Source organism: Parasteatoda tepidariorum, chromosome X2 (genome assembly GCF_043381705.1).
Source record: "Parasteatoda tepidariorum isolate YZ-2023 chromosome X2, CAS_Ptep_4.0, whole genome shotgun sequence".
In the NCBI taxonomy this organism is placed as follows: domain Eukaryota; kingdom Metazoa; phylum Arthropoda; class Arachnida; order Araneae; family Theridiidae; genus Parasteatoda; species Parasteatoda tepidariorum.
The window spans coordinates 46,700,818-46,719,375 of NC_092215.1; the positions used below are offsets into that span (position 1 = coordinate 46,700,818).

The 18,558-nt window shown below is 26.9% G+C and overlaps 1 protein-coding gene across 2 annotated transcripts in view; it reads left to right on the forward strand.

The window, feature by feature from the left end:
• Positions 1-17,189, forward strand: part of LOC107438125 (fructose-2,6-bisphosphatase TIGAR) — a 40,350-nt gene extending 23,161 nt beyond the window's left edge. The window contains exons 5-6 of one of the 2 annotated variants that reach the window (XM_016050311.3): positions 2,225-2,335; positions 2,407-17,189. In XM_016050311.3, the coding sequence (XP_015905797.1) occupies positions 2,225-2,335; positions 2,407-3,273 (978 nt within the window). In that variant the 3' untranslated portion in view covers positions 3,274-17,189. The remainder of the gene's footprint in view (positions 1-2,224; positions 2,336-2,406) is intronic. The other variant, XM_071188178.1, reaches the window with a different exon arrangement.
• Positions 17,190-18,558: the final 1,369 nt, after the last annotated feature.

The following is an 18,558-nucleotide window of genomic DNA, read 5'->3' on the forward strand; positions in this document are numbered from 1 at the left end:
CCCCCACCCTTTTTTTGGCTTATGTCTGATGGATTTATTCGTTTTTAAAAATGAAAAGAAAAAAAATTAAAACACTTTCCTTCACAGAAGCCAAACGCACTGGACAATTTGCACAAGCACTTTTTTAAAGCTTTTTTGCACTAACAATTTAAACAAACTATTTTATTTCACACCAGCCGAAGTCTAGTGGCAAATAATGCATTGATTTAAGTCTACTTCCTTTTTATATGCAGTTAAAAAGGGCTGTTAGATCTTGTTTCGCTTGGTTTCAAAATTGTTGTTTCCAGGGGCCGAAAAACTTGTCAATTCTTGAAAGGCGGTGATTGAGTGGTTTTATCATGTTGAATTGGATTCAACTAGATTTTTCCTTAATGTTTAAATATATTATATTATTTGAATTATGTGCTTAGAAATAAAAATGATAAATTCCGCCTGCCGCCTCTCAATCTTGTCAACTATCATTTTGGCGCCCCTAGAGCCGCCCGGAGCGCAATGATCTAGGGGCCTACCCTGGGGCCGGCCCTGATGCTTCTTATGAAAAGGTCCACTATCTTGAACTTGATCACTTACTTCTTCCTCTTAATCATAGGAGTTCCGATTTTCATTCAAAATTTCAGAAAAAATTTCATGATCATTTAAAATTTGAAATCCTGAGTCGTTTTCAGTGTCTCGACACCAGTCTTCTATTTCTTCTGCTGTATAACCTGGCATATTTTCACACGAAAGATCTACCAATTCACAAGCTGCAGTTTCGTTTGTTTTTCTGATAAGAATTTTATTCCAAGATTTAAGATTCCAAGCACTGTAATCACTAATCATTAACCATGAGTGACAACTTCCCATCCCCCAATTGTAGAATTTCAGCACTTATCTGTTTATAAACACATTCCGCTTTCCAACAATGGTAGATTGTCAATGAAGCTCGCATTCTTTGATGATAATTTTCAGTTGAAGAAGGCTAAAGGGGTATGTAGGTTTAACTGTATAACAATACATGTATGTATGGCTACCATAAGAAAACTGCTAAAAAAGGTTGTAAATTAAATATGGTCTTCAGATGTAGTGGATATTATCTATTCCTCTAAATTTAGAAAAATTGTCGATAAGTTAAAAAAAATTCTAAACTTAAAAAAGAGAAGAAAAAAAAAGCGAATTCGGACATAGTTCGGATAATAAGGGTTCGGATAATCGGTGCTCTACTGTATTTTTCAATCATTACTTTAGTAATTATTGCTACGCATTTTTATGCGGTTTTGAAAGTCCTGGTATTTTTAATACGCTGTTACAACACTTGAATATTGAATAATTTAAATTAGTCAGCTTTTAACTTGCTTTATTTGAACCAATTTCGTTGTACATGCATAGTAATTTAGATTATTTTTCGACAGTTATTACTTTACTACCCTTTTTGACGTGATTTAAAAAATTCTGATGTTTTCAATGCTTTATTATTATGATACAAGATGACTTAAAAAGTTTTTTTTTTTTTTTTAATATTTGATTTTTGAAAAAAATTTTAATTTGATAAATAAGATTTGTAAATCATCTTATAATTTGTTCAAAATAAATTTTATTGAAGTATATTTCCTACTAAATGTTGAATCTCATTTTGTGTTGTAATGGTTAAATATGTTTTATTTAAACCTCATAAACTTTCTAACTGCATTTGCAAGTTGTAAGTACTTCATTGATTTGCTTACTAGAAAATTGATTTACTCATAGATTTTGCTCACTGGAAAAATTTTTATTTTTTAAAATTTAATTCTATGAACATTAAAGTTTTTTAATGTCATAATTTAGATTAAAATGGACTTTTGTTTTGTATAATGTGATAAAAAAAACATGACTTTTCCCATTGTTTTACTTATTAGCAAATCTTTTATCAAGTTAACTGATAAAAATAATTTAGTGCTAGAACAGCAATTAAAAAAAATTCTATGCATTTAAAGTTTGGTTTTAATTTTGCTAACATAAATAGATCGTATCATTGCTCAAGTAAAAAATAATTTTCTAATTCAACCTGTCACTATTGATGTCAGTAAGAGTGAAAAGGTTAAAACTAATTTATTTGAAAAGTAACAAAAGCAAACTACGTTTTAGCCCCATAAGAAGATTTTAATTCCTCTTTCTTCTCTAATGTCTGCAATTAGTTTAGTTTTTTTTAAATTGATTCAAAAATATATATGTTAAGGGTTGTTATTTTATTTATTAAATTCTTTTATAGAAGTTTGGTAATGTTGAAGGCAAAAGTTTTAAGTACCTGAGAGAAGCAGCTGAAAAATCAAATCTAGCTGCAGGCCAGTATACACCACCCGGAGGAGAAACTATTCAACAGGTTAGTACAACTTGTTAGTACAGCTATAGAATTATACTGTATGACATTTATAACATGTTTTTGTTTAATAGGTTCATGAGAGGGCTGTGTCATTTTTTAAAGATCTTTGTGAAATGGTTAAAGAATGTCCTGATTTGCCAACTATTAATCAAACTACTGCCAATGGTTCACATGATAATGGAAAACTAAGTGGACAAAAGCGAAAGTGGGAAAATGGTGAAAATGATTCAAGTTGCAATAATGAAGTAGAAAACATTAGTAAAGTTCATGTAAAAGAAACTTTAAATGTTGATGCAGCTGGAGCTTCTTCCACTGTTAAATCTAATAATGGAATTGATAATGTTAAAAATGGTGCCTCAAATCAATTTGAAAAAATTGCAGAACGCAGTAGACCAACATTAGATGTAGATTCACTTCAAAATGGTGGTTTGAATGAAAAAGGTCCCTTTTCTGCTATGTTTACAGATGATGACATAAGATCACAAATAATGTCAAACTGTAATGATATTCCTAACATAGAGTGTCCAAATGTTTCGCTGTCCCCGCTGGTAGACCAAAATTTTATATCGTTGCCTGTTTTTTCACTACAAGAAAAAAACCAAGATTTAGAGCAAGAACGACGTCTATCTGTTTGTAGCTCATGTGATGATGCTGACAGTGGCCCTACTTTGATGGCCAATATATTAGTAGTTAGTCATGGCGGGTGGCTACGAGAATTATTTCGACATTTTGTTGAAGATCTAGATTGCTCTGTTCCTGGTGGTAGAAAACAGGCTTTGCGTATTAGCCCCAATGCGGGATTATCCAAATTTACTGTTTCCTTAGAAGATCATGATGGCCATCCGAAAATAATTTGTCTTCAGATTCACGATAAGCAACATTTAGTTTCAACCTGCTACAATAATAAAATTTTAAGTCCAGATGAAGTTGCATTGTAAACTATTTGAGGCAAAATTAGGTGCTTTTATGAGTTCTTTTTATAATGAATGTTGGGTCTGTTTAGTTTTTCAGAAGCATTGCGAATATTCTTAGCTATTCATTTGTAAATGTCTCATTAAAAAAGTGTATAACTTGTTTTAAATTGTCTAATTTACATTCTTTGTTTAAAAGGAGAATTATGTTGTGGCATGTGGGATATTAAAATATTTCTCAAGTTAAAAAACTGCACTTTCAAAGTTTAAAATGTGATGGATATTAATTAGTTAGGTATTCAATTTTCTATCTATTGTACAAACCAAACATTTGTATAACTGTGTATCTTAGAAACTTAGAATGTGTTTTATAATAGGAATTTCAAATATAACTTTTATCAATTTTTAATTCTAAGTTATTTAAAATGTCTCAGCTTAGAGTATGATTTGGTGGAGAATATTCATCAGTATGTTCCAAATTACTCATTTTTATTATTGTCATTCTTACATGTTACTCATTTTTGTTAAGCTGTTTCTAAATGTGTAAGCTCTTTATGGTATTAAGTAACTTAGAAAAAATTAACTTGCATAGATTCTAATCGAAATCAAGTTCAAATATCAACAATTATCAGGTTAAAGTTAAAATATGCTTATTGTACTTAACCTTAAAATATTTAAGACAGTGGAAAGTCCTGTATCTAGAATCACAAAACTTCAGCAAGTCTGAGAAATAGATTTTTCTGGATAGTAGGTCTTTAAGGATAACAAAGATAAAAACATACATCAATATTTCTATAATAATATTTTGTTTGTTAAATGACATTTAAATAACTAAAAAATATTTAATATAATGAAATAAATGTCAACAATAAAATATATCCTAAAAATGGAAAAGCAATCAGTTGAACTTTTTCTTTCATGAATAAAAATCCATTTCTCTCCTATGTATTATTTCTTTCAATTGGTTTGAAGAATTAGCGCAGATATTAAATTTAAATCAAAGCAAAGCCTATCTGCAGGTGTTTCTCTCAAACAATTAATAACATTCAGCTTCATTTAATATTCATAACATATTGCTTTCATTGAAGTTGGTTTTTCTGTAACTGCTCTTGTCTCTTCAACAACTCATTAAAGCTGTATATTATCTAACTATCATAAACACAGCAAAAGGAAGAAAGTGAAGAAAAAATTTTTTTTGTGTAAAATTGTAGAACAAATCAAGAACAGAAAAGTAGGAAATATTTTTATATTTTATTTTAGAAAAGATGAAGAGATTTATTTATTTGATTATTGAAAATTGTCCAAAAAATAGACTTTTCTCCGGTAAATGGACAGCCAGAAATGGGACTTAGTACTGTATATAGATAATGCATAGCTATTTACATTTATACTTACTGCGGGAGAATTTTCTCAAGTGTATTAAAATAATTGAAGTTAGGAAAAATATTGTTAATTTCACCAGTCCTTAAAAAACATGATTGTGTGATTTATAAATAGTTGCCGCCCTAACTGGATTTTGTCACATTCAACTTGTCCTCTACTTTAAGTTCTGCTTTTTGTATATTTTAGAAAATTTCTTGATATAGTGTAAAGTCCTGTTTCGTAATTTTTTTGGGCTTCCTGCCACAAATCTCTCTAGCACTAATGTCTTTCTGCTAGATAATTTTAATAACAACAAATATACATGTTACTAATTAAATTTAAAGTAACAGAAATGTTGTGTTTATAAAAAAAATAATAATCTATTCGAATAAAATAAAATTGTATTTAATTTTTAAATGAATATGTAATATTTTTTATTATTCTAATATATGTGAGATTCTCACATATTGTAAGAAAAAAACTCACTTATTTTATCCTTTTTCGCATTCTCTGAGCCCTATCACATCAACAACAACAAAAAAGTTAGTAATCCGTAGCAGTGACTACTGAAGAAAAAAAAAATCGACAGCGAAATCGCACGAATTAAATTATATCATATTTGAAACACGGTATTTCAAAAACAGTGTGAAAGAAATGCCCCCCCCCCCTTTAAAAAAAAGCGATATAATCATTGCTTTAAAAATTAAATATTCATAAGCACAATTCTAATTTCCCAATCTGTCAAAAATATATTGTGATATAGAAAAACCATGTGAAAATCAATAACTGCAAAAAATACAATTTGAAGCACTGGATGGATTTGCGATAGTATTTGCAAAAACAGAGATACCAACTGCTCTGGACACACCAAAATAATTTTAAAAATGGTAAATAACTACAAACTAAATTTTGCATGTATTTGACTATTTTTGCTTGCTTTTTAAAAGGTATAGCATGACATAACTACTCTAAAGTGGTGAATTATATAAGCCTACAAATTATTTCGAAATAGTGGTGGATAAAAGTCTACTTAGTTAAATTTATTAAACCTAGAATCGCAATTGATAAACTACCACTTTAAAATATTTATTTGCTGTCCGGAGCAAATTGGCATCTTTGCGTAAAGTAAGCGCATCAAAAAGTGATTATTTAATTGCGCAATTTGAATTTTACGTAAAAAAATAATATTACCTAAAAAATAACCAGAATTTTAAAATACCCATAGAATTAAGTATCACTATCAATAAAAAGTAAAAAAAATGACAATCATCCCATTAAAAATAATTAATTGATTTGAGTTTTGCTTATAATTAATTTATTAAAATAAACATCAGGATATGTATATTTTTTTAATGTGAAATTTCGTAGCAATAACTGTCGTAAGAACGATTCAAATACCGCGTGGATTAACAAGAATATCGGCGCAAAACTAGCGTGTTGAAGAATGATTTCTTAAATCCGTAACTCGAATTTTGCATTATGCAGTAATATCGGTATATTTCAAAAATTCCCGAGAAGATATGGAATAACTGAGCAATAAAGGGCATCCGGATTTCGAAAAAGCAAAACAAAAATTCCTAGCAATAACTATCGAAGGAACGATTGAAATACCATATGAATTCTACCACAGGGATGCTAAGTTTCTGAAAAATCCTCAACAAGAATATCGGTGCAAAATGAGTGTGTCAAAAAATGATTTCTTGAATCCGTGATTCGAATTTCGCGCGCCGTAATGATATTGGCATATTTCAAAAATTCACGAGAATATAATTAATAACTGAGCAATAACAAAGCATATAATTCGTAGCAATAATTGTCGAAAGAACGAATGAAATACCGCTTGGATTATTGGTGCATAATGAGCCACATCAAAGAATGATTGCTGGAGGGAAAAAAATCTCTCAACATTTCTGCAGAAAAGAAATTTTTTACTCCATTATTCTATATTTTACATTCTTCTCAAATAAGAATAGAAAAATCACTAACATTTCTTTCCCCTCTGATGTGCAAAAAAGGCATCTTTTAAACATAATTTTAGAGATCAAAAATTTCTGCAGAAAAGAAAACCAAAATTCTTTCTGCAAGAACTCCGTAACATTATGCGACAATGTCACCGCGATTCTGCCACGGGTGTAAAGTTTCTGAAAAAATCCTCAACAATTTTTTTTCACTCAATTTATCTCTTCTTTAGTAATTTAATGTATCATTCCATGATCATTTGTGGGACATTTTCTTAATGTATTGTATCATAATATATTTAGTATTTAAAAAAAAAGAAAATTTATATAATAAATAGGAAGTGAATATATTTGTATTTTTTTAGGAGTCTTTTTTTGAAAGTCTTCGAAAACATTATTTATTGCAATTAAATCAGTCTCATGTTGGGTGAAGCTGATTCATTAAAAAAAAAATTAAATATTTTAATTCAAATGAGTTAAAAAATGATTTGATGAACATAATTTTTTCCATAAGAGTATACTAAAACTACTGCAAAGAATTTACATAAGTTATAAGTCATATCTTTATTGCAAGTGTTGAATAATTATCTTTGTTATTGTGTGCTATAGCCTATATGTTATTCAAGATATTCTTGAAACCATCTAAATGGAATTTATTATCTTTTGCTATTTAAAATTATGAATTAAAAAATGTAATAAAATTTTTTTTAAATCAATTTAGTCAGTCACAAACAAAAAAAATCTTTATTGTCAATTTAAGTTTGTAAAGTTTGTAGTTTTTGTGTTTCAGTTCCCTTTATTGATCATAAAATTTCCTCTGTGGGGAATAATTTACATGTTGCATTAGTGTGCAATAAATGTTCGATTGCATTGTAAAATCTACTGTACTTGCCTAACTCATAGGTTGAAAAAAATCTGGTTCTGTTTCTACGTTGAACATTGTGATTGTTAAAGAGTTATGCATTTCAGAGATATATTGAATTGGAATTTTGGTCTCTTAAAAGTGCATTTGATTTTATGTAGTTTTTAATAATTTATTAAATTTTATCTGGAAATAAAAATGAATTTTTTATATTAAAAATTTACTTGTGAATATTGAATTAACAGAATTTCCATAGATTGAAAAATGTCAATTGGAGAAATTATTATATGGGGCAATGTTAATTCCATGAAATGTTTTTTTTTTTAATATATTTAAATTCATATGACTTTTTAAAAAAGTATTTAATCAACTTTTTTTTTTCTTCGTAAAAAGTATGCTAAAAGTACTGCTATGAATTTGCATAAGTTATGTTGCAAGTCATCTTTATTGCAAATGTTAAAAAATAATAGTTTTTGTGTAGTTTTATAACCTATATGTTGTTATAGAAATTGTTGAAACTTTCTAAAAGGAATGTTATCCTTCACTATTTAAAATTATGAATTTGAAGTTATAAGAAATATTTTTTTTAATCAATTTAGTCAGTCAGAAACAAAAAAATTTTTTTTGTGAATTTTAATTTATAAATTATTATATATGTGATATAGTTATCGTGTTTTTGTTCCTTTTATTGTTTATAAAAGTTTCTTTGTGGGGAACATTCTACTTGTTGCAATTGTTTCATAAAACATTTTATATGTTACAGTATTGTGAAATCTATTGGATTAATTAAACTCAAAAGTTGAAAAAATCTGGTTTCATTTCTAAGTGAACTTTGTGATTGTTAAAAGGTGATTGATTGTCAAAGATGTATTGAAATTGAATTCATAAGCTGATCCATTAAAAGATAAATTCTTCATATTAAAAATTTGCCAGTTAATGTTGAATGATTAGCAGTTTCCATGGGTTTTAGTTTATAAGTGCCTATCTTTATCTTTTTTCTAACAATGAAATTTTGCATTTAATTTCAGTTTAAAGTCAGCTTGGCTAAAAAAAAAAAAAAAATAATAAGCTAATAACAAAGTTCCCTGATCTCAATTTTTTCTTGTGCCTGATATTATGTTTTCAGTAAACATTTAAAGGGAAAAAAAAATTTAAAGTGTTTTTTTTTTTTAAGCATTGAAATGTAAACAATAAAAATGCTAAGGAAACCTATAAAAACATTTGAATATTTGGCTTTTGATTCCTATCCAATAAGTTATAGTTTATTTTCACTGCCTAAATTTTAAGATTGATTACTTTTTTCTAACACTTTCTAAATAGCTAATGTTAGCCAATAGTAAGTAAACAACTTGTACTTGGATTCAGAACTTTAAGATAATTTTATAAGGAACACACTAAATATCGCAAGAAATAGGCCTCAAATTGTTCTCTTCATCTCGCAAATGTAATTTTTACATCTTGCCTACTTTTGTAGGGTGACTAAGTATTAAATGTGATAAAAAAGAATGATCAGTTTCGACCCAATGTCTGAAAATATCATTCCCAACTTCTTGTGAGCATTTTAGTTTCTGTTATTATGCATTTTATACTTCATATTTTTCAGGACACTGGGAACAAGCATTGCTTTAAGTATTTTCTGCATTTTTATGTTCAGACTGACTTCTTCAACAGTTCAGTGTATGGTTCTTTTCGGTTTGCAGCAAGCGTATAATAAATTTCACATTTTGATTATTCATACTTAGACATATTTTATGTATTTCAGGATGCTTTCAATTTTTAAGAAAAATCTGCAAACTTTTTAATTTTAAGTACTATGTATCCCATTCTAATAAAGAGAAGCATTTATTTCCCATCTCTTTCTAAAGGTATTGTATTGTAAAATAATACTTTATCATCAAAAATTTGTTAAGAATGAAAGATACAAAGGAATTAAAATATCAAAAATTTAACGTATATTCCAAGACAGGGCAAAATAATTCCTATGATTTTGCCCAAACACTTGTGTATTAGTATTATAAGTAGGGGGAGAGGGAGTTTGTGTGGACTTTGGGCTAATTTGGACATCTTGAATCATTTTTTTAATTTATTGTACAAATTGTCTCAGTGAGATATCGTAAATTGGCATGCACTTCCATGTGTAGTTACATAATCACACTGAATACTTTAGCAGAAATTTGTAAAATAAGGTTTTTGATGTGGAAAAGTAACTTTCAAATATTTTATTTTCTGAATTTCTACTAAAGGTTATAAATATTATTTTTTGCCTTTTTCGATATTAATTTTTATTCTGTATAGTTTCAATTGTTCGGTATTACTCAAAGATATGTTTTCATATGGCTATTGTAGACATGTGGTTGGGCTCGTGTGGACATGCTTTAAGTTTAATTTTTCATTTATAAATAAGCTACTTTAGTTTTTTTTTTGTTTTAAGTCACAATGATGCTAGATGAATATGAATAAATTGAAATTTCTTAACAGCACAGACTAATTAGGAGTTAAAAACTTTGTGTTAGTCTTTTTTTTTCTTTTCTTTTTGAAGGAATAAAACAGTGTTGTACATTATGTGAAAGGGGAAATTGTCTATGTAAATCATGATCTTCATTTATTTTTAAAAAAAAATTATGGCTCTTCTAATCATAAATTTTTCCTTTTTTTAAAAAAAGAAAAAAAGCTCTCAAATCTCAACATAAGAAATAGTTAAACTTCCATAGCCAGTAGCTGATCAGCCCAACCATAGCCATAGCAAACTTCTATATTACCAGATCTGCACCTCAATACACATTTAAAATTGACATTTTAATATTTTTTGATAGAATAAAGATAGATTTCAAGATATCTATCATAAACCAAATTGAATAATGGTTTTCAACTATATCCATTTGCATTCCAACTGCATATCTGATTATAGTGAAATGCTTTATTACAAATTAGCATTTTTATCAATATTTATTCTCCAATAAGGCTTAGATTGAAATTAATTTAATTTTGGCTTTATATATACCTTTCTAAAGAGTAATAAATGGCTACTTCACAAGTCATCAGGTTTGTTCCTACTAGCCTCAAAGCTTGTCCACACTAGCCTCATGTAGTAGGCTAGTGTTGACAAAAACAATCCTATTTAAAAAAAAATTTATGGAAAAGCTAAATTAGTAATTCCAAATATGAACTTAGAATGCAGGGAAAAGTTCAAACTATTGTTGAAAAAAATTCTAAATATATTAAAATTTTATTTAATATGGCTCTTATCAAATTTGTAAAAGATGTTGACACTAACCCCCTCTAACATATTCTAAAACTTAAAAAAAATAATTATGCTATTGTGAATTGTAATTGTTTCTCATTTAATTAGCAATAGGTAAACAGTAAAATTTTTGATTTTTCCTAATAGGTATAACAGTGATATTTTTGTTAAAAAATGTTTAAAATTATGTATTTCTCTATAAAAAATCTCTTAAAGTGTTCTGTCTAAAACCCCATTTTTTTAATGACTATAAAAAAAATACCCTCCTGATTCTTTATTGTATTGAATTGTAAAATTATCAGGTCTACTTGTCCGAAAAAATAAATACTGGTAATAATAACATTTATTTCTTTTTGTACAAAAGAAATGAAGGTATTCATTACTATAATTAGTTATTAATGATTTTGAAGTAAATTTACATGGGAGAAAGTGCATAATCTCTATGTTGTAAAAAAAAAGGTGATAATAAGTAGGTTTATTTCTCCCAAATAAAGAAAAAATAAAATATTCTTACTACCAGCATTTTGTCTTTTCCGGACAAATAGCAACTCTGTGTTAAGTGAACAAAATTTGAGTTGGCAAAAATGGTGATTTTACTGTAAAAAATTCTTGAAATTTGCAAAAACATTTCCCGCAGAAATTCTTTCATGGCACCAAAGTTTTGGCTCTTAAATAAAAGCATTGCGAACCTAAGAGCCATTTTCTCCAGTTATGACTTTTTGTTAAATTGAGACCATTTTCAAAATTGCCCTCTCATTGTAGTTTTTGTTCAAAAAATTTTTAAAAAAAATTCTTTTAGACTTTAGCCTTTTCATAAAAATCTGACATGATGGCAATGGCTGTTGTTCTACAGGGAATGAGCCCAAAATGTGTTTTTTTTTATATGCTTTGCAGGCAATTATCTTTTGAGTTATGTTTTTTTTTCTTGTATCATTATTTATTTTGTATTGTTTTTTCCTAATTAAGTATTTTGTATATTTTAAATTAAAAATCATGAAATTGGTTTAGTTACTTGATTAAAATTTAAAAAAATTCTAATACTAAAAGGTTCAGCCTCTGCTCGCTATATAACCCACCTATATGCTCATCCTATAACTGCTTAAGCTGTACCTTTTTCGTAGACTGAACTCACTTTTTATACTTCCCCAGTACCTCCAATGCTGATGACTATTGATTGCATGTATTTTAAAAATGCTATATTTTTATTTAAGATTACATCATTAAAATTGATTTTACATTGTGTACAAACAAATGAAAAGATAATTGAACAGTGAATAAGGTTAATAAATATAATTTTTGTAAGAATGTGATTTCAAATAACTGACTTTTTTAAAAAAAAGTTTTAAATATGGATGATATTCTATGCCAGGATGCTCTGTATTACTCACAAACTCCCCAAACTGCTTCAGATTTTCATTTCATTCCAAATATTCATTTAGTAATCAAAATTTGCTCTTCACTTTGATAGTCTTAGATACCCATAGAAAGATATTGAAGTCTTTAATTATTTGACAACAGTGAAACCAAATGATTCTATTTGTCTTAACATTTGGCTACTGATTAGTAATGCTTGCAGACTTGTCAACTTCTGCTTTCGAAAGGAGTCTTTTTCTCTTATTTATCAAGTGGTAGGAAAATGTATACTTCAGCATTTCATTTTTTGATTAGTAAATTCATTTTTCAGTAATTTTTACCACCACTTTATATAATCATTTTAAACAAATATCCAAGACCTTATAATTGTGCAATGAAGTTTTTAAGTACTTGCTGAATGTGAGCTGTGGAGATAGTCAACAAGAGTTTTGCAGGAGTGTGAAAAATTTCTGTGATTCCGATTCCGCTTATTTAAAAGGTTAATGGACTTTTGAGACTTAAGACGTTTGACTTAAAAGATGTGAATTCTTTGATTTTTATGAAAATTGTTTAGACAAATATTTATTATTATATGAATAAAAAAATTATTTTATTGCATATTATAAAAAATCTTTGAATGGTTCTGAGCTTATGTTTGATTGAACTATTGACAAATAAAAAACAGAAATATTATTGAAGCTATTGAAAAATCAATATTAATAAATATCTTTTGATTTATTTCTTGTAAAATTAATTACAAAGGTAATGCATATATTTATTAACTGTATAAGTTGTTATAGTTACTTAGTTTAAGAATATTCACTTAATATTCTTGATATAAGATAGTAATAAGTGTTTATGGAATGGTTTTGCACAATTTTAATGTTTTGTAATAATAAATTTGTTAAAAAAAACTTTTCTCAATTGTTATGTTTCAATGTAATATTTAATTTTTACTAAAATACTGTCATGTCTAGTACATAACGAAATAGAAATATGTAATTTAAAATTAGGATTTTCCTTAGAATAATATTAATTCTTTCTTAGGATTCAGTGAAAATTTTAATAGCTTAGAAGTCAGAGTAGGACTCTTAGAAAGATCCTGAGTTGAATATTTTCCACAATTTACTCCAGCTCTGTTTTGGACTGTAAACTGGCTCTAGGACTTTCTTTTTTCAACTGATATGTTGATTCAGGTGGGGTTATAAAAGCACCCTACAATGATTTTATTAGTTAATATTTTTTTATTATTCAGTTTATTAAAAATTAGCTTGCTTATTTATTAATTTGTATTATATTTATTGTTTTATATTTGTATTAGTGTGTTGAAAATAATTAAATTTGATTGTTTTTTAGATTTAAGCTTTACGAAACATCAGTTTTCTGATATTTTTTTTAAAAAAACAGTTATATTTTAAATTTCCCTTTTGGCGTTGTTAAGAATATTTAATTCAGCAATTTTGCGTTGTCTTTAATGTTTAAGGAGTTATTTTCAAGTATTAGCTAAATATACTTCCATTATAAGAGTTAAGAATATAAACATTTAATATTGCACAATCCCACTTCTCTTGCCTTTCACATATCTTGTGAAAACTAGCCAGCTGCATTTCCCAGCTTCTAAAAATTTGTCTGAGGTTTTGCGACATGTTTAGTTAAATTTTCATAATTAAACCAATTGAAATTTTTTTTGTGATGATGCAAATTACAGTTTTACTTTATCTGTTAATTTTTTATGCAGTTTTATTTTAGAATTAAAGATATGTTTGAATAAGTGGTAAAATTTTTGTGCAATTATTTTCTGTTCTACTAAACATCGCTTAAATTCTTTTTAAAAAGAAAAATATTGGATTTTCGTATAAACTAATGATTTTTTATTATCTTAAGTGTCTACCGTTATTATGCTCTTTTTAACCTTAATAAGTAAATCATAAACTTCTGTTTGTAATCATTGAGAATTATGTCAAACATGCCGTTTAACAGTTTCTTTCATTTTGCCTTTAGTTATAATGAAAAGCCTTGCTAGATTAGCATCTATTTTCATCTAAAATAATTTTTACAATTTTATTACGATTATTTGGTGTTTGAAGTATACTTAATGATTAAATTTATCTAAATAAAATTTAAATATGTTTATTAGTTTGAGTTGAAAAAGTTGAAAGTATCTGAAACCTTCTAGCAGTAGTTGTCAATTACCATAGTTGGAAAATGCTAAATTTTATAATTCTGAATTGTAATGTTCTACCTCAATTTTTGAATTATAAAATTTGGCACAAGATATCAATTTTGAGTTTTAAAATTTTGCATACTTCTTAATGATAGTTGACAATTTTTTAGCACTATTACTTAAAGATTTAAGAAACTTACATTTTTTAACCTGCCCTGTTTATGGTGTAATAAATGACAATTAGTTTCTTTATTTGGTACTTTTTGTGTCTAAAAAAGTATTTTATTTATTTTTTAGTTTATCATATTTCTGCTGTTGAAAAAGTGTATGTCATCATGTTAAAAAGTTTTTAATTTTCTTTGAGTGTGAAATTTGGTTTTGATTTGTTTATTCTAATCTTCACTTCTGTAGATTAAATTGCAAAGAAATTCTATTTAAAAAATGGGATTTTTGGGACCTTTATTTTAAATTTCGCAGCTGTATTTTGCCCTATACTCAATAGCGACGTGGACGTAAAGGTTAAGTCTCTAAAAAAATTTATGATATAAAAATAAACAAAAAAAATTTTAATAAAAATATGGAATTTATTCTATTCTGATGAATCCTCACAAAGATTAATTGGGTCTGCTATGAATTGTTCTATTCAAAATTTATGTGAACCCTCTGTTGTGTATTTTGTATGATTTCCATGAGAATATTTAAATTATTTATGAGGTTAAAACCTTCAACTTCTTTTCACCCTAAATATACTCCTATGCTCAAACTTGTTTTTAGTTATTTATTTTACTAATTTTAAACTAGTTTGTATAAACTGACGTAGAGCTTTAAGAATGAATATTTTAATTCCAAATTCTAGCTCAAAACTGTAATTGAATTATAAAATTTGATTCAAAATGTGTAAATCTATTATTTGTATATAAGAAACACAGAATATAAAGAACAGGCTTTTTAAAGAGCTTTAAGAATGTTAATGGCAATATAAGATTGGAAGTCTATGGAAGAGATTTTTTAAGAATGTTTCGATTGACTGTTTTTTGATGTAGAATATCCATTTTAAATATTGGAGCTTGAGTCTTTAGTTTTTATAAAAATTAAAAAAAAAATTAATTGAATTATAGTTGATTACAAATTGAAGCATTGTCAGTTATAAATTACTTGCAACTAATAAATGTTTGCAAATGCTTATTTTCAAATAAATGTGGCTTTAATCAAGCGTATGATAATTTTCTGTATTTTATCATTTTTAATTTTTTTTAGTTTAATCATATTTTTACACATTCAGAAAACTTGTAATGTGTCTATATTTTCTCTGCATAAAATATTGTAGTATGATAGTGTGGTTAAGATTGTATGCTTTTCAAATAAAGGATTTCATTTATGTAAAATGTATATCATTTGTGTAAAATGAAAGTAAAACTCTCTGCTTCATAAAAAATGCAATATACAAAACATTGAAACTTAAACTTCTTAATTTGCACTGCAGCATTATTGAAACAGGATTAACAATAGTCTCTGAAAAATTTCTTGAAAAGTCTTCCTAGTAAACTCCTGAAAAAGTTCTCAATTTATGAAACTGTATTAATGTCTTTAAAATGTGCTATTTTTTAAATTTTTTTCATTTTGAATTATCTTAGTATGTTTTTATTTTTGGCCTCCTGCAAATGTTTTTAATAGTGCAAAAATTGAAAATTTTAAACAAATTCCTTATCTTTATTTGACTATAAACCTTATTAAATGAAAACAAGTAAAATTTTGCCATACCTGGTTGAAAAAGTTTAAGAAATAAAAGTTTTTAAATCTCTTCCTGTTAATCTCAATATAAAATCAGTCTACTTCCAGGTTGTTATAATTAAAGTTTCCTTGTTTAGCAGAACATAATTTACTCTGCTGATGATATTCGATGAAACTGAGTATAAACATTAAATTGAAGAGGAAAAAATAAATCTGCCATTAAAGAAAAAATTAGTTCACATTTCTACCACCAGGTGATTAAACAGCATTTCAAAAAAACAAACACCAATGATGACTTAAAACTTTTTTTAATATGTTCATTGTGCATTCCATCTTTTTGCAAGTTCCAAATGCAATTTAACATATTCAACTATAACATGAGGGGTATTTGAGGTAGTGCAGAAACATGATATTATACTTACTTTAAATTCAGTTATATTTTAAAGCTTCTTCTGTCCTCTTCTTTCTAAGTCTTTAAATTTACTCACCTTTTTTTAATTCTTTCTCCTACATCGGCCAAAGGCAGAATGAATTTATGACAATAACTGTCTTTTTATTATGCTTTAAATTGCAATAAGGTCCTTTTGTCATACATGAAAAGTGCAATCTATCAGTTTAAATGTAAAAAAAAAAAAAAAATTTCTCGTGGTTTATATAATGATATGCCAAGTTTCATTGACATTTCACCAAAGTGAACTGTATTGGTTTAAAAAGTAACCTTATTGCCGCTGTGTATATTAAAGTGATAGTTAATAAATAATGCTTTCATTAAAAAACATTCTCTGATTTAGTAACACACACATTGTGGTAAAAGTTTAATAAAATATTTTGCCATTATATTTCTAGTGCGTGCTAGAAGAAAGTTATTTAAAACTATATTGTTGATTTGTGCAAAACTGCTTATTGTTTATGTTATTTCATGAGAATTTAAAGAAATTGTATTTATGTTCTTGCTTTAACTCCTTTAGAATATAATTGAAATGTTTGAAATCTTTAATATTTTTGTAATCTCTTATAGTTTTGTACTTATAAGTTAATATACATTGTCACGTCATTTACTTTGTTCATGTGCTGTTTAATTAGAGGATGAGAGAATATTATCATTTTGCTTAAAGCTGGCGTATCAGAATAGCATGCTAAGTAAAAAGGCAATATTTTGTTTATCTAGCTCATTATATTTATTATGATTCATTGCATTTCTTTTCATTATCTTAGTAACCAAGACGTTTTTGTGTTTTCGATTTTTATTAATAAACAGTTTGATGACTGAAAGCTTATTTTTTAAGAGTGCATTTAGTTGGAAAAGGCAAACAAATATGCTGATAATAATATATCTACTTTCTCTTATTCTTTAACTCTTGTTTCACAACTTATTTTCTTATTTCTTTATTTTCAGGAAAATTTCTTCCTTAGTAGAAAAAATTGCTTAGGAAGAAATGACTCTCTTTCATTTTCAGTGGAGAAAACTTTTTATGCTTTTATATATATATATATATATATATATCTCACGTCAACTGTATATATAATTTTTAAACAGTTTATAATTGCAATCTGATTCTAGTTTTAATTAATAGTATTAATTTTCAAGCTATTTATGTTATTATTCTGTCCTTATTATTACCAGGAAAATTTCTTCCATAGTAGAAAAAATTGCCTAATAAGAAATGGCTTTCTTCCATTTTCAGCTTAGCAAACTTTTTATGCTTTATTTTTACATCTAGCGTCAACTGAATATATAATTTTTAAACAATTATTTTAAGCAGTTTATAATTGCAATCTGATTCTAGTTTAATTAATAATATTTATTTTCACGCTATTATTTTACTTTGCTATCCTTATTTCTTATTGCCAAAGATTAAAAGCAAAGTTAATATAAATTCAATAAAAAATACATTGAAATAGATTTAAAAAAAAGACTGTGAAAGTTTAATCAGTTAAAGAAAAATCTTAAAGTAATATTAAAAAAAAAAAATACTAGTTATTGTTAACAGAATTGAACCAGTAAACAAACAACCCCATCTGTTGGCAAATTGTGCAAAAAATGCTTCCTTATTGCTTTATTTTTTAAATTTGCTCTCAATGTGCTGCTTGGATTCACAGTTTTTCTGTTTTTCTTTTTCTCTTGCAATCAGACTAATCGTTGGTGGATTTTTAGAATTTCTCTATCCGTGCAACTCACGCTTATTTCCATGCAAAAGTACTCTAAGAAAACTAGTTGACCTTAATGCACGAGTTCCTTAACCATAGCTTCCAACTCTACTAGATTTTGTCAGTTTCTACTGATTTTCGCACATTTTAGAAAATTCCCTAAAATTGAGTAAGTTTCCTAAAAAAAGTTCCTACTGAAATAGAATTTTTTCACAAATTATTACTTGCTTGAATATTTAAATAAGTATTACCAATATATAATGAAACGAGCCTCATTTATAGAAATCGGTTTAAAACTTTTTTTTGTTCTAAAATGTTAAGTTTATTTTTATTCAGAACTCCCTTTTTAAATTAAGTAAAAAAGTATTTATCTTCGATGAATTAAATGCCTATCACTATTCAAAATTATGAGCAAACCTAATTCATAACATTTCCAGTATAGGGGAGAGTCGGGTAGCCCCGCTCACTTAAGGAGTATTGCTTATATTTCTGT